The sequence below is a fragment of the Eulemur rufifrons genome, chromosome 18, assembly GCF_041146395.1.
Source record: "Eulemur rufifrons isolate Redbay chromosome 18, OSU_ERuf_1, whole genome shotgun sequence".
NCBI lineage: Eukaryota > Metazoa > Chordata > Mammalia > Primates > Lemuridae > Eulemur > Eulemur rufifrons.
The window spans coordinates 47,201,536-47,219,661 of NC_091000.1; the positions used below are offsets into that span (position 1 = coordinate 47,201,536).

General features: G+C 37.5%; 1 protein-coding gene across 1 annotated transcript; it reads left to right on the top strand.

Annotated features, from left to right (window-relative positions):
- The first annotated feature begins 5,649 nt into the window (after window positions 1–5,649).
- Window positions 5,650–6,588, top strand: LOC138399074 (olfactory receptor 2B2). Its single transcript, XM_069493565.1, has one exon. The coding sequence runs from the start codon at window positions 5,650–5,652 to the stop codon at window positions 6,586–6,588; it is 939 nt and encodes a 312-aa protein (XP_069349666.1).
- The last annotated feature ends 11,538 nt before the right edge of the window (window positions 6,589–18,126 follow it).

Genomic DNA, 18,126 nt, shown 5'->3' on the forward strand with positions numbered 1-18,126 from the left:
AAGATAAATAGTGGTCTATTTTCTTATGTAGAAATCAAAGGCTTTATGACATGACCTCAAATGACATCTTAAAGAATTTACATATGAAATAAAGAATTTCTTCCTGATGTAAGTAATTAAGTGGTTTTAGAGAATTCATTGAATAGTTTACAAAAGAAAATTCATCCTAATTCAATAGCACAAAATTCACCTTTTTCTTTGATACTGTATTCTAGTCCCTATTGTCATTCCTTTGTATTAGAAAAAGTTGAAGATTCAGTCCATAGAGAAAGGATTTTGCTAAGCAAATCAGTGATGAAAGAGTGATCTCACTTCATAGAGATCTCCTCCCTCTCTCTTCCCATTGGGTATATGGTTAACTACTATAAACTGTGGGGGGAGAGTTTTGCAATTCAGTGATTGAGATTTCTGCTAGAGACCAAAATATACATCAAGATTTGATAGAGAAAATACTGTTATCTGCTTTGCAAAATGGACTGGAAAAAAAATCTCTGAAAATAGCAGTTGATAACCTAAAATCCAAGTGATATGATGCCAGCACACCACATTTTGGTCATCTGCAATATTTCATCCTTACTGTCTAATTAACTTTGAATGGAGACTTCATGACTTGCTGCATACTAAGTGGAATTAAAAGAAGTAGAATAAATTTCATGAATCAATTATACAACTAAATAGTACATGAAGATGTTGTATCTATGCACTTTAAATTAGTCCTATTTGAACTCGAGGCTCCTTGGACATAAAAATAAATTGATCTATCTCTAATATTTAAAATGGAGGTAAGTAAAATACATATCTAAAAATTATTAAATAAAATTACATTAAAATTTGAGTGTTATAAGCACTCATTTAATAGTTTGTTTATAATTCAGATTTTAGCAAAGATCAAATTATCTGCTAGGAAAAATTGGACTTATTCAGCTTCAGCTTCTGTATGTCTTATTTTTATGTATAATGTTATTTTGAGTATGTCTGTAATCTCCATGGGAAATATGAACTTGTACAGCAAGTCAGTCTTTGGTTCTAATCTTCAGTCTGCTACTTATAAGCTCTAGCATGCTGGGAAAATAATTTAATTTCTTTGATCATGTAAATTCAGGTTTCTGCCTACAAAATTAATTTTTTACGAACTGGGAAGTTTTTTTTTTTACAGACTTCCTTGCATTGCAAAGCCGATCTATAATGGATCAGATATATGAAAAAATGACTCCTATTATTCATCCTTACATTCCAGCAAAAAGATGGTATTTGGAAATCTATCTTATAGGGATATGAAATTATTTGAGAAAACATAAAAGTAAACACGTTTTATGCTGAAAGGAAAATAGTAGTCCCATAATTTACGGAAGATAAAACTCACATTCAAAGCTATTAACTAACTTGCCCAATTATACAATGACTTAGTGGCAGATCTGGGACTAAAACTCTTGTTATCTCTCTTGTCTCAGTGTTCTTTTCATGGTGTAGCTTAAAAAGATGCTTCCAAGACTCTGTTGAACCTCATCCTTTTGAATAAGCTCAGGTATAGAATGCAAAAATTCAAGAGGGAGATGACAGATACAAGATCAACCAATACACAGGTAAAAAAGGAGGTAATGATGTACATTTATCTAGTCAAGTATTTTAAACTAGAGATTAAAATATTTTGAGGTGATCACAGATAAAAATATTATAAAGATCCCATGAGCAACTTTCTAAATTTTCTTCCATCAACTTCTGTTTTAATCCAGTTGCTATGTTCTCTTTCTGATCTGCTTGGTGTCTCACAAAATTCAAATGCATTGTTTTGTTGTCCAATTGAACATTGCTGTTCAAAATGAGAAAAATGTTATCTGGAGATGCTGGCAATGTAGTTTTATTGGAAAGCAGAGAAATCTACTACAGCCTTTACGATATTAGCCACAATTGCAAGCAATTGGAGCAAGTGTTAACAGGTAAGTACTCAGTAGCTTATCTGATATAATCCTAGAGATGCAGATAAGGACTTTCTAGTTTTTGTTTTGTTTTATTTTGTTTTTAGTTATCAACAAATGCTTCAATCCTAAAATTAGGGATGTGAATCAGAATTCAAATTACTTAAAATTTCAAAAATACAAAATGATACCACAACTATTTAATCTAAAGATATTCTTTTAAGAGTGGATAAATATTTGAAGTTACTATGTATTTGGAAAGTAGAAAAACATGCAAAAAACTGACCAAAGCAGAATATGAGAATTCAGTGCTCTGAAATTTCCCGAGTTTCCTCCCCTCATTGCTTTCTGTCTCTATCATTGTTATTCTGTTCCCGTGCTTCCTGTAGAGTGATAAATATTTTCCCCCTTCCTTGTGCCCTGACTACAGAACATGAGGGAACATTATTAAATACATACAAAAGGACAGACTAATATATTATATTGATGACAAAGCAGTTTATTACTTTTGTAAGTACTGAATCTCAGAAAGAAGGCTTCAATTGATTTAAAAGGAGTTAACTGATTCTCTCTTCTGTAATCTTCAGCTCAGAGGGGTTCTTGGTGAGGCAGTCTGCTGGCTGAGTTTTAAGAAGAAAAGCCAGATAAAGGGCCTGGTCAGAAAAGGCCACTGACCCGTATTAGAGGAGAAAACACATGCAATGTCCTCAATGGTGAGAGAACCGCTGAGCAATAATATAAAGGGAGTCCTTATAATTTATCCAAGCAGGGACACTTCTGAGAATGGAAATGATTCTAATAGTAACTATGTCAAGACAGCAAGAGTACACTTGGCAGTCCTGGATGAACTGGGCCATTTGAGTCATCCCAATAATATGAACTTGAAGGGTTCTGTTCAATGTGTGTGCAAATCAAGGAAATTGTGGAGTATGTGAAATCTCTCTTTACTGATGCCATTTATTCAGTTTGCCTGATTCCTGCGGTCCTTGGCAATATATAATTTTTGCCCATAAGATACAAAATGCTTCCACACTCCATCCTTTAGAAAAGCTCCTTGTAGACTGAGAATGAATTTTAAGGAAGTATTAAAAGTTAAAAAAAGTTAAATTTCTTATAAAGATTTGCATATTCATGGGGATCAAAGTCTTAACTAAAGCAATGCTAGTCCGAGAGTAGAACACAGAATAAATTGGTGAGTGGGGTCATTTAAAAAATATTACAAAAGTAATGTCTGCTTAGGAAAAATTAGAACAAAAAACAGGTAAATTTATAAGTAAAGTCTGCTTTCCTCTCTGTCATCTCCATTTTCCAGGAGTAATACTTTCTTTGGTATTCTTCAAGGTAGCTTTTTATTTATATATTGTTTTACATGTATAATATTACATTATACTAATATTATGTTATATTCCCTTTTTTTCTTTTTTTTGGAGACAAAGTCTTGCTCGGTTGCCCAGGCTAGAGTGCTGTGGCATCAGCCTAGCTCATAGCAACTTCAAATTCCTGATCTCAAGCAATCCTTCTGCCTCAGCCTCCTGAGTAGCTGGGACTACAGGCATGCACCACCATGCCCGGCTAATTTTTTCTATATAATTTTAGTTGTCCTGCTAATTTCTTTCTAATTTTAGTAGAGACGGGGGTCTCACTCTTGCTCAGGCTGGTCTTGAACTCCTGCCCTTGAGGCATCTTCCCACCTTGGCCTCCCAGAGTGCTAGGATTACAGGCATGAGCCATCGCAAATATTCCCTTTCTTAAACGGATGAAATCACGCTATACAAATGTTCATAACTTCCTTTTTTTACTCAAAGATATATTTGAACATCATTTCCTGTCCATATACACGATTATATATCTCAAATTTCTTTTTAGATGAGAGCACGGAGACTTTTTTTTTAGGGAAGTAATAGTTCTAGAATAAGTAAAAAAAATGAAAATACACATTCTAACATTTTGATGAGTATTGATGAAATTGAAAAATAGATATGTTGATATTGACAAAATAATAAAATAATTTAGAATGCCCATTAAGATTTCCTTGGGGTAAATAAATGTTTAGCTAGTGGAGTTGACATATTAGTCCCTCCGGGGAATTTAGGGCTCTGAATAGCCTCTGCTCAAAGCATCAGAGTTCCTGTATCACTGTTGTACTTTCACCGACACAGCCGTTCTTCTATGTTCCAGGCACAGTACTAGGCAATTTACAGTAAAGATCACATTTGTACTTCACATCAGATGATTACTAGGACCCCTATTGTTGGGGTTGATGGTTTGGGGGTTGTAAAGGGAATAGGAAGTTGAATTTTAACAGGCAGAGCCATTTCCATTAGTAACTCCAGGAAATTTAAAATTCTAAAAATCATAAGTAATTCTTCCCTGAGCACTTTAGACCTTGGATCACTATAGTTCCTTTCATCTACACACCTCCATTTCTAACGGCCAGAGTCCAGGCTAAGCAGTGTGCATTTATGCCTCACATTATTTATGCTTTACATCAAGACAACTTAGAAAAGCATTACAGTAGTCCTCCCTTGTTTGCTTTTTTGCTTTCTATGGTTTCAGTTATACACAGTCAACTGCAGTTTGAAAATATTAAATGAAAATTCCAGAAATAAATGATTCATAAGTTTTAAATTTGTGCCATTCTGAGTAGCATGATGAAATCTTGTGTTGCCCAGCTCAGTTACCACTGGGATGTGAATCATCCCTTTGTCCAGCGTGTTCGTGCTGTGTATGCTACCTGGCCATTAGTCACTTAGCCATCTCAGTTATCAGAGGGACAGATTACAGGAAGGGTGAGTATAGTACAATAAGGTATTTTGAGAGAGAAAAATAACACAGCCACATAACTTTATTATTACAGTATATTGCTATAATTGTTCTATTTTGTTATTAGTTGTTGTTAATCTTTTACTGTGCCTAATTTACAAATTAAACTTTATCATAGATATGTATGCATAGGAAAAAACAGAGTGTACAGGGTTTGGTACTATGTGTGGTTTCAAACATCCACCGAGGGTTTTGGAATGCATCCCCTGCAAATGAGAGATGATAACTATACCATATTCATTTTACAAATGAGAAGCCTGCAGATCAGAGGATAAGAAACATTCCAATGTTATGCAATGTACCTAATTAAGTCCAGGCCTGTCAACTTCAAATATCATGTTATTAAATAATCTTATACAAATTCTATGACTGAAAGGATATGTCTCCTTAAATTGTTTGTGGTAACTTACTAGATACTGCCTACATTGTTTTGGGGTGGGGGGAGTGAGTAATGAGAGGTGGGGCTTAAGCAATTTTAACTGATTCCCACAACCAGGAAATCTCGCTGGCATTGATGAGAAATTAGAATGAATTCAAATGGCAGGAACTGTATCTACACCTACCTAATAGTAGATTCCAGGTAGAAGGAATGTGAAAAATGCATTTATAAAACTTTAACATATCAAAGGATAAATTCTATGAATGTGGAAACTGAAAATATGCCTTAAAATTCTTGAAATTCACTTTGCTAATATGCTGCTACAAATATATAAACACTTTTGAAATACTAGGACAGATAAATATTTATATTCTTATCAATGTATTTTTCACATTATTAATAGCATCAGTCTGTAAATTTATGTAAATTGCTAGTGAAATGATTATAGCTAACTGACATAGTCAATAAATATGTGTTTATTAACATAGTCACTTTTTACATTTTAGGGAACCAAGAGTCGAACTCTTTAACATGAATAGGGTAAATGAGAGTGTCCCACAGGAGTTCATTCTGTTAGGTTTCTCAGATCGACCATGGCTAGAGTTTCCACTCTTTGTGATGTTCCTGTTTTCCTATATCTTAACTATCTTTGGCAATCTGGCAATAATTCTTGTGTCACATCTGGATCCTAAACTCCATACCCCCATGTATTTTTTTCTTACCAATCTCTCACTCTTGGACCTTTGCTACACCACAAGTACAGTTCCACAAATGCTGGTGAACATATGCAGCAACAGAAAGGTAATTAGTTATGGCGGCTGCGTGGCCCAACTTTTCATTTTCCTGGCCTTGGGCTCCACTGAATGTCTTCTCCTGGCCGTCATGTCCTTTGATAGGTTTGTAGCTATTTGTCGGCCTCTCCATTACTCAGTTATCATGCACCAAAAGCTCTGCCTCCAGTTGGCAGCTGCATCCTGGATTAGTGGCTTCAGCAACTCAGTATTGCAGTCCACTTGGACCCTTCAGATGCCACTTTGTGGTCACAAAGAAGTGGATCACTTCTTCTGTGAAGTCCCTGCACTGCTCAAGTTGTCCTGTGCTGACACAACAGCAAATGAGGCTGAACTGTTCTTCATCAGTGTGCTATTCCTTCTAATACCTGTGACACTCATCCTTATATCATATGCTTTTATTGTCCAAGCAGTGTTGAGAATACAGTCTGCTGAAGGTCGGCGAAAGGCATTTGGGACGTGTGGCTCCCATTTAATTGTGGTGTCACTTTTTTATGGCACTGCTATCTACATGTATCTGCAACCACCATCCCCTGCCTCCAAAGACCGGGGAAAGATGGTATCTCTTTTCTATGGAATTATCACACCCATGTTGAACCCTCTTATCTACACACTTAGAAACAAAGATGTAAAGGGAGCTTTTAAGAGGTTGATTGCAAGGATCTTAATCAAAAAATAAGGAATTTTCAAAGGATAGGCCTTGTTAAAGACTTGAATTTTATATAGTTTATAATTTAATTTTCTCGAAGCTGTTGTATTCTCACTACTCTTAGAAAGAACTATTATGGTGATCTTCTTCAAATAAAATATCATTGACAGAGAACAGCATCTTCTTTGTACTGCCTTAATATATTTATTGCACAAATCCTGAGAACTGATGTTTATGATCCCCCAAAAAGTACAATCTTAAAATCTTTAAGGTCTCAAGCTTTATACCACTGGTTTGCATAGTTAGGGAGGAACCTTACATTTCTCTGAGACTAGAATAAAAACTTAGAAATCCTTTCCCCAGAAACACACATTTTTATACATATACAGATACACTAATACTCACACACGTACAAACATACATGCCACAAATTTTTTTTAGACAATTGTAAGAGATCTAACAGAAGTCTAAAACTATCCAGTCTCCTCTTAATTATACATATAAAGTTAACAGACCTAGCTTAAATGTTAACACTAGTCTCACATCAATATAATACTAAAGCCCACAATGATTTTTCTTCCACAGTTTTACTTAGATCTTTGTTCTCTTATTTCTGTACTTTCCACGCTTCCTAAATTGAAGTGTCCTCTTCAATTCCATTTACCAAATACAATTGTAGCTACATTTTAGACCTAAATCAAATAACTGTGACTTTTAAATGATTCCTCTACTGTATATATTATCTCTTTCATTTTAACCCCGAAAGCACTTATAGCTTAAATCATAAGAAAGCACATTATATGATGATATCCACCACTTGTTTAATGCACTTTTCTTGTGCAAGAATAATAGCTTATTAACTCCATGTCAGTTCCCTTGAGATAGCATAGATTATAATTTATACTTCTTCCATAGGGCCTTCAGAACCCATAAAAGTGCAAAAGAAAATACTTACACACTGTAAGTTTGTTATTTAGTTGGCATTGAACTATAATTATTTTAATTGCTTTTTCACTATCTTTATTTTTCCAATTTTTTTCTTCTACCAAATGTATCATAAAAACAAAAGATGCAATACTGAAGAAATACAATTAGAATGCTTCTCCTTAAGACCTTCCAGTAACAATATAAAAAATATTTTTGTCTCAGTATAATTCTAATACAACATGGTGGATCTTAAAACTTCAACATGCATCAGAATCACCTGGAGGACTTTTCAAATCCAGATTGTTGGGAGTCACCCACCCCAGAGTTTCTAATGCAGTAGATCTGGGGTGGGGCCTGAGAATTTACATTCCCAGGTAATGCTGATGTTGCCTATCAGGGGACCACACTTTTAAGAACCCCTGTTTTGCTGAGTTCCTATCCTTTATTTCTATCGATGAGTTGTTATATTAATATTAAAGGGAAAAATGGGGGCAAAACACTAAGAGTGAAATATGAAAGGGCATTTCCTAAGAAAATGTATTCCTATCTTAAAGTCCAAATAAATGCAGAGACAAATTTTGATGTCATCTCAATGTCAATGTCAGTGCCTTTTAAAAAACTATGAGAAAGTAGCAGAGAAACCAGAGTGGTGGAGATTGAAATATTTTACATTTTAAAAAATAAGCTATTAATTGATTCAATACATTGCATATTGGTAAGTTTTAAAGTAATTCACAACAAAATTCTACAAATATTTTGCTAACAGTTAATTTGTGATTATTTATTATATCTATATCTATATGCCTATATCTCCATTCTGGATTCATTTAGAACAACAAATACTAAACTAGCTTCATCTATTTCATAGAGGTACTCTGCTGATATAGTGGAGGAATGTTATATGTGCATAATATATCTTGTTGAGTAGAATCTGTAAAACTTCTCATTATGTTTTTGTATAAAATGGAGCAATAATGACTAAGATGGTAAAGCACTTCTGTTTTTTCCTATCTGTTTGTAAAACCTTACTCAAAAGATGATTAATAACACACTACCACCATGGAAACAAGGCATATTGTTACAGGACTTAAGTCTTTTATCCTGCTAGAATATGCCTTTATCAATAATGTGTATGAATTTAAAGATGACAGGCTTAGGCTGGGTACGGTGGCTCACTCCTATAATCCTAGCACTTTGGGATGCCGAAGTGGGAGGATCACTTGAGGCCAGGAGTTCAAGACCAGACTAGGCAACACAGCAAGACCCCATCTCTACAAAAAATAAAAATATTAGCCTGGCGTGGTGATGTGCACCTGTAGTCCTAGCTACTCAGGAGGCTGAAGCAAGAGGATCACTTGAGTCCAGGAGTTCAAGGCAGTAGTGAGCTATGATTGTGCCACTACATTCCAGCATGGGTGACAGAGTGAGACTCTGTCTCAAAAAATAAATGAATAAATGAAAGAAAATTTTAGAAATTAAAATAATTGAGGAAAGAAGTTCTTTCACTGTTTAATCTACTTAGCTGACAAAAGCAGTGTATTCACACACAAGATGACTAAGATTTGTTACTTGCCTGTAACAGTGCTGGGACACGAAGATGAGTAAGAATGGTGTTTGCCCTTAAGAAGCTCACAATCCAAAGACTAACACAGAGACAGGATACAAAGATCAGTAAATGTTGCAGTCATCTCCTGCTGTGTAACATACCTTGGTGGCATAAAACTACAACCATCTTGTTATACTCCCAGATCCTATGAAGAATTTAAACAAGTCACAGAGGGGATGGTTTGTCTCTTCTCTACAATGTCTGGGGCCCTCATCTGAGAAGATTCAAACCCTGGCTATTAGAATTATGTAGAGGTATTTTCACTTGAATGTCTGGTACCTGAGCTGGCATCATTTGAAGTCTGGACTCTGCAGGGCAGAGCCTGCTAATGATCTCTCCATGTGGCTTGGACTTATAAAATAGCCTCAGAGTAGTTAGACTTCTTCATATAGTGGCTCAGAACTCCAAGAATGAATTCTAACCAACAAGGTGGAAGCCACATGTCCGTTTAGGACCTAGCCTTGGATGTCACGGTGTCACTTCTATCATACTCTATTAGCAGAAGCTGTCACAACCCCACTCAGATTCAAAAGGAGGGGATACAGACCCATCTTCTCAATGGCAACTTTTCTCATCTGCAACTAAGAGTAGCATGAGTTCGGATAAGACAGAGGTGGGAGATTCTGAATGTGACAGATATTTCTCCCTAGCTGCCTTGTACCCTCACCCTCATCCCCCCTCTCTGCCTTAAGCCACCTTCATGGTAATAAGTAGGAATTTGAACAGGCAGATATAGCTGAAGAGAAAGAAAAGGGATTCAGATAGGCACGTGATTTATCCTCCCCTTACAAACCCTGACAAGGCAAAGTAAGGTATAATGCCCAAGGATTTCACAGTAAGGGACAGGAAAGATGTCATATTTCCTAATATGGTACTTGTGTGAGTCGTTTGCACTTTATTTAACCAAATGTCAAAACAGAGTATTACAAAAGATGATTACCTTTATTAAACTCAGCCAATAAATGACAACAATGAATGATAGTTTAGAAAGTTCCCTTTGGACCAAAGATTCTATGCTGATCTATCACTATGGTTTTACATTTTTTTTGAATCCCTGCTCAATTTCAATGATCACTCAGAGCAGCTTGATCGTTCAATTACAGCTTTGTAGCTTGGGCATCTTTGCTCATGTAAAGAGCAGATACATTTCTAGGTGGCTTTCCTAATCCTATTTTTCTAATAGGTCATTTGCTTATTTTGTTTTGTTTTGTTTCTTGGTTCTTTTTCTTCTCCTCAATTTATAATTAAGGTTATATTCTTATTTGTATTTCATCATAATACCAATTTTTTGTTATTCGGTAAATTTCCATTCATGGTATGTATTAATATATTAAAAGAAGATTTGCATAACTAAATGGCCTTTTTTTTTTTTTTTTTTGCATTTGATGGTCAAATTCTGTCCCTAGGTTTTAAAACTATATCTTCTTTTCTTTTTTACACAAGAGTAAAAATTTCCTATGAAGTGTAGAAACTTAACAAGGATTTTTAAAAAAAAATGTAGTGAGAAGAAAATGGCCAAACAGCAGTAATAGAAGAGAACTAACATTTAAGACAAGGATTGCATAGCATAAAAAAATGCTTTAAAAGAGGTCTGGCAAAATTTGCAGTACATGTTGGGTAGTAATTATCTTTATTCTAGTGAAGTAATTATATTTTGTTCTTCATTAGAAGGATCTGATCTGACTTAACTGCTCAGAGAACAAACTTCCATTTCCCACTGGGACCCTGCATGGAAGTTGTGGACACTATGCCTGACTTTCTATCTTATTATATTTGACTTTAGGAAGGCTCAGGGTGGTTTGCACCATGTGGTATCCATTTAGAACACCTGGAATGAGCAGTATGGACTAACATTAAGCTGCTGTGACTAAGGCAATAGTTTACAGCCCAGGCTTTGGGTATGAGCCTACACTCCACAAGTTACAATTTTTTTGTTATTGGGCAATTCTCTAACCCTTGGTGCCTCAGTTTCATCCTCAAGAAAGAAGAGATAGCTATAGGATCCACTTCACAAAATTGTTGAAAATCAAATAAGATAATACACCGAACATGCTTAGTGTCTCCCCAACAGATTATGAACCATTACTTTGAGAATAGACAATGTATCACTTTCAGTTTTTCCTACCATTTGTTTCACAGGGACAAATAAATATTAGATATGCAATCAATGCCTGATGAGTCACTGAAATAATTCATATCCAGTAGAAATTGGTCACAGCTCAATTTTCTCTCACTATTAAATACTAGTGTTAGCCGGGCATGTTCGCTCATGCCTGTAATCCTAGAACTCTGGGAGGCCAAGGCGAGAGGATCGCTTGAGGTCACGAGATTGAAACCAGACTGAGCACGAGCGAGATCTCATCGCTACTAAAAATAGAAAAAATTAGCTGTGTGTGGTGGTGCATGCCTGACACTAAACACAAGCAAAACCCCTACAAACCCACTTTCATGTAGAAAAGTTCTCTACTGACCCTCTGATTCCACCTCCTCTGTAAAGACTTCCTCTGCTCTTGTTCACATGTGGTATCCTACAATCCTTCACACTGTTGTCTTCTTCTTCTTCTTTTTTTTTTTTGGAGACAGAGTCTCGCTCTGTTGCCCAGGCTAGAGTGCGTGCCATGGCGTCAGCCTAACTCACAGCAACCTCAAACTCCTGGGCTTAAGCGATCCTACTGCCTCAGCCTCCTGAGTAGCTAGGACTACAGGCATGCGCCACCATGCCCGGCTAATTTTTTCTATATATATTTTTAGTTTCTATATAATTTCTTTCTATTTTTAGTAGAGACGGTGTGTGTGTGGGGGAGGGGGGTGTCTCGCTGTTGCTCAGGCTGGTCTACGAACTCCTGACCTCGAGTGATCCACCCGCCTGGGCCTCCCAGAGTGCTAGGATTACAGGCGTGAGCCACCCCGCCCAGCGACGCTGCTGTCTTTTAAATTACTGCATTGCATCCTCAGCCATCTCTCCAAGGTGTCTCTTTTCCCTAAAACATAAGTTACTTGAGTCTGGGACTGTTTTTCCTTCATCATTCATATTGTCACTCCTTTGTGCCTGATAGAGGGCTTTGGACATCCTGGGTCTCCAAAAAGTTGAGTGATAATTATCTGTTTTTATATTTATAAGGTGTAGATAGTCCTGTATTCAGTTTCTGATTTCATTATCAGCTAAATGAATGAGAACAAGTAACTTGACCTCTCTATTTTTCCAAATGGAAAATTAGGACAATAATCCTAACCTTGGAGTTTGTTATTTTTTTGAATTTAATTAATTAATTAATTTTGAGAAATGCTCCGTGAAGTAAGTGTTAGGCATGTAACAGGCACTCAGCAGATGGCCTGGTTTTGTGAATTAGCATGATTCTTTCAAAGCCCTTCAATATATTTTACCTGCTTTTAGCCAATTGATATCAGAACAGTCCCCATCTCTTGACATCAGTTTTCCTCCTGTACAATGAAGGAAGTTAGGCCAGGTCTCAACCACTCCTGAGAGCCTTCTACCCAAGAAATCTGTCCTTAGGTGCCACTAGCTGTGACCACAGGGTCCTACGTGGACTAGTTCAGTCACCTGTCTCCCAGGACTTAGGGACCCAAAACCTCAGATGAGACCCAAGGTCGACCCTCACACTCACCCATTCCCGACGTGGCTCTGCCCAGCTCTTGCCTCTTTTACTCCAACCTCAGAAGAAAGTGGGTTTCATGGTTGAACGGCCTTTCTAGGGAACCTAACTGTCCCGCACAGTCGTTGCTGCAACCGTCAGCGCGCAAGTTTTTGCTTCAAGTGGCAGGTGAGAGCGCGTGGGTACAGGGGCTCCTTCTGCCCTTGTGCACCGCTACTGGGTGACAGGCCTAGTCCCCCAGCGACGCCTGGGTCCAGCGTCCATTTTCTGACTCCTGCTTGTTCTCCGTCCCACGTGGTGGGAGCAGGTGTCCCCTGGCGCTTCTGATTGGCTGTCACCACACTAGGTCATCTATCCTCACGCTCATCATTGGACCATTCTTCTCGCTTAGCGACCCATGCTCTATCAAGACCCTGCTTGCGGAGCCTGGTGTGGGCCTCCGCCTCTTTCCCGAGCGCTCTAAGTTCAAGTTTTTACGTATGTACGAACCTGTATGTGCTCCCTATTCTGTTTGATTCCTCTGTTGGTTACCAACACCACACCGCTTTAATTACTATACACTTAAAAGAAATTTTACTATCAGGTCAGCCAGGACTAATTTTTTCTTTTTTTTTTTTTTAATCAAAATTGTCTTATTCTTTTCTTGACTCTTCACACTTCCCTATGAATTTGGAATCAGTTTCTAAAACATTTCCTAATCAATCTGTAAATTCAATACAATTTCAATAAAAATTTGAATGTGAATTTTATGCAGCATACAATTCACAATAGATTTAACATTTAACTTTTTATTCTCAACTTGGTCATGATGAATTAGCCTTTTAACAAAGTCCCCATATCAATTGTAACATTTTATTTATGTTTTGTATCTATATTCATTAATGAATGAGATCAGCCTGAGAGTAGCCATTTGTCAGAAGTAAGTTTATCTTTGAACCAGTTTTTTTTTTTATTTTTATTTTTTGGTTTCTTTTGTTTTAGGTTTCCTACCCCCCACCCCTCGACCCCCACACCAAGTTAATGGCTGTAAAACAGTATGAGTTTTATTTAACTTCCTTGATTGATGATGTTGAGTTTATTTTCACATGTTTTTTGGCCATTCTTTTTTCCTCCTCTATTTAATGCCTATTCATGTGTTTCATCCATTTTTTTTTTCTATTTTGCTCTCTCTGCCTTTTAAAAAAACCTTGATTGTCAAATAATTTTAGATTTACAGAAGAGATGTAAAAGTAGTAGAGTGTTTCCATATACTAGTGGTTCTTGACCAGGGGCAACCTCTAGCTTTAGATAATCCAGTCAAGACACTGTTTTTCAAAATTATTTAGATTATCTCTTTTGTTCTGCACTTTCTGCAGTGAGGTTAAGTTATATATTTGTAATATAGTTAGATTTATTTGTCGTAGTCAGCATTCCATTCAGAGATCCAGTGATATTCTGATTAATATTTAAAAGATTTGTTTATAGTTAAGTTTACTCTTTCTTGGTGTACAGTTCTCTCTACTGGATTTGACAAAAGGCATAGAGTTGGATGGTCACCACCACAATGCCATACAAGGAGTTTCATCACCCTAAAAATTCTCTCAAACCCTAAAAACCTGCTCCCCTTCCCTTAACCCTTATTTTCCATCCTTTTTTTCCCTTTCCAGAATATCATATGAATCTATCCTTATTATTCTGTCTTTTCTGAGTACCATATGAATGAAAGCATACAGTAGCCTTTTAGGTCTGCCTTCTTTCACCTAGCAAAATGCATTTAAAATTCACCCATGTTGTCCTGTAAATCTATAGCATCCTCTATCTTACTACTGAACAGTATTATTCCATTGTATTGATACATCATAGTTTGTTTATACATTATTCTATTGAAGTACATCTTTGTTGTCTCCAGTTTTGGGTGATTATGAATAAATCTGCTATAAAAGTTGACATATGCTTTTTTGTATGACCCTGTTTTCAATTCACTTGAGTGAATACCTAAATCCAAAAATATGATTTTTAGGTCATATTTTAGGTCTACGTTTAATTTTATAAAATACTGCCAAGCTATCTTCCAAATGGCTGTACTATTGTGCATTCCCACTAGTAAGGGATAAGACAGCTCTTGTAGCTCTGAATCAGTATTGGTATTGTCAGTGTTTTGGATTATAGCCACTGTAATAAGTTTGTAGTGGTAGCCTATGTTATTTAATTTTCATTTACATAATGTTGAATAAAATTTATAGGAGGCCATTGGTTTAGACTGAGCTCCTGCACTAGGCTCAACAGACCAAACCAAAATGGAGTTACTCATGCTAAAGTTTCATGTTTCCAAGCTGAAATTAAGTTGTTTATCTGACCTTCTGAGAAATCAGGAGGGAGAGAGAGAGAGAGAGAGAGAGAGTAGCCAAATCCCCAAACAGGCAAGTTTTGCTGGCATTTTAAGGAAGCCCCTTCCCTGCTTTAATATCTACAAGAAAAATAACTTCTAAACAACCAAATCCACTTTTTGTTCTGTTTCTGCTTTCTTCAGCCCTCTTCTATCTATTTAGCCAACCTCCTCTGCTCAGCTTTTTGAAACATGCAATCTATTTTATAGAGCAAAGTGTTGTCTGATTCCAGAATCCCAAATAAAAGCCAATTAAGATCTTTAAACTAAATTTGTTGTAATTTTGTCTTTTGATATTAATGACAAATGATATTGAGCATCTCTTCATTTTCTATTTGCCATCTGTATATATTGGGGGAAGTGTCTGTTTCAGATATTTTGCCCATTTTTTAAAAATTAGATTGTTTGTTATACTCAAGACCAAAACCAATAACTCTTTTATGGCTTAACAATGGATTCATATGACATCTCCAAAAAGGGAACAAGAAGATGCAAGTTCCAGAGCCGCTTACATAGACAGACAAGGGAAAGACTTAGACAAATCCCGAGAGCTAGCGACAGTCAGTATGCTAGCTATGAATGGGGTGCAACCCACATTTCTGTCCAGCCATAATCTTGGGAGCTTCCAACCTTCAGTTAGCTGCATACATATGCAGGCCTGGTAACCTATGTGCCCCCAACAGGAAGAAAGCCAAGCCAAGATCTCAGGACAAAAAAATGAGACAGACAGGAAAGCAATAGTTATCTGTGAGAAGGAAAAGATTAATAACAAATGGGCATCCCAAGACCAAGTGCCATAATTCAAACTTATTAACATTTCTCTTCTGAGCTAAAGGAATTTGCTGAGAAAATGTGGCCAGGTTTTGAGAAGGGGAGTTAAAATCAGGGCCCAGAGATTCAAAAGATCTTCTGGAGGGTTGAGAACAGGGAGTTAAGGGTAAATGGGAGTAAAAAGAAAGTGGAGAAGAGGAATTTATGGTGGATTTAAAGGGTTTTAACTTGTTTTAAATCTGATTTCTGCTTTTTAAGCTTGCTAATGAGGTCCCTAAGGCTAGCCAATATATTTCTCTGTATCCTCTTTTTAATTTGATCACCCCATATGTACTAATAAGACAGTTGTTTGGGAGGAGACCTTTCTAAAAAAATATTTAAAAAAGTATAGCCAATTTATTTATACCCAAAGTGACTCAACCAATAAGCCTTTTGATGGAAAAACCCAGAGGAAATTTCCAGGTTTAGAATACCATGGACACAAGTGTTGTTCCCAATGTGGACAAACAAGATGCAGCCCCCATATCTAAAAGTTCACTCCCAGAGATGAACAAAGCCCTTTGTTTCACAGGCAATTCAGGATGGTGTTTGGCAAATGGTGCCTCTGGTCTCCCATGGAGCATGAGATGGCTCCAGTTATAAACCTGCTAATTTGTGACACCAGGCAGACAATATTGAGTGTGACTTTCCTAGCACTGATCCAAGCAACCAAAAATTGAGGGGACAAAAGCCTGTTATGGACTGGGATCTCTTCTTAAGACAAATTCCCCTGAGAACTGGCATGGCTGGACAAAGAGAATGCGCTTGTCATCTCATGTCTTGGGCTTCCACTCTATTTAACTGGCTGCCTGATGCAGGCCAACATTTGTGCTCCCCAGCTGGCAAGGACCAGAAAGAGTGTTCTCATTGGTTGAAAAGCCAACCTCTCAGGACAGAAAAGAAAAAAAAAAAAGAAAGAAGAACCTTGTTTGGTTTTTCTCTTGAGGATCGGCAGCAAAGTTTGTCTAAACAGACACTGGTCCAGTGAGAACTCACCAGTCTGTGATGCTGGCTCGAACAGGCTGGTGGGCTTATGCCTGTGTTCTTGCGCTATGTTTCTCCTCTTTATGGTACAGCACACAAAAGACAGACAAAGGAAAACAATGGCCATCAGTAGGAGGGAAGAGATCAGAAAACGAGTAATGATGGTCATACAAAATAATTCCTGTCTGTAGACATGCAAATTTGTGCTGTCCCATGGTAAGGACAGAATGAATGGACATGTTCCGTAAACATATTTGGGGAAGATCTCCCCAAAACAGTTTTGGCCTCATTTACACGTTCATTTCAATATTCCCGATGTATGAATAACGTCTATTCTCTGGATTCTTTTTTGAAAAGGTAGTAAACACCTCACCAATGACCTCATTAATAATGAGCTATACAAAATATTTAACACGGGTTCATTTTTATATTTGTATGAGAGTTGTAATGCACCTTTTTTGTAAAATTGTATATCAATGAGACCTTTAAGCTCAATTTTCCTGGAAGGAGATGCTAGCTCCACCTCCATCACCATAGCAACCAACGTTTAAGGCAAACCTACACAATTCTTAAATCCCCCACTGCCTCGCTTCTCTGTGCGAAGACCAGTAGACAGCAACGCGGGATCCCTGTCTTCCCCTCATCTCTGGCTCCTCCCTTTCCCCCTTTTCCTTTTGTTCCCTTGCCTCCTTCTTTCTTTCCTCGGGTTCTCTTCCTCCTGGATCCTCCTCTCCCTTTTCTTCTTTCTTTCTGCCCGGGACCCCTTTTCTTCTTCTCCCTTTCCCTCCAGATACCACCCGGACGCTGAGCCTTCCCACGGTCACAAAACGTCCTCCGCCTCCCAAACACACTAGGGAGGTAGGCCTCCTCTATAGTACTTCCTGAGACTCCAGAAAGTTCGAAGCCTAGGATCACTCCACAGTTAGGCTTCAGGCCCCACAGCAGCGGTGGATAAACCGGCGAAGGCGCCGGCGACCCGCGGGGCGGGGGAGCTGGCACCGCCAGCGCGGCCCAACTATGCCCCAGAGACCGGCTTGGAATTGGGCCGCCCACGCCGGGTCTCTAGGGTCGCACCGGACGCTCTAAAGTTGCAGTGAAAGGGGTTTTTTCCTTGAAGGGAAGCAGGATCATCATGAGGCTCTATTCAACAAGAACGAAAAGGTACCCAAATATCTTTTTGAAAAGAAAACATACATTAATATTTTGATTAAAAATAACAGAAAAAAAGAAGGATCCCTTAAAGCAGTACCGTGGTGTAGTCA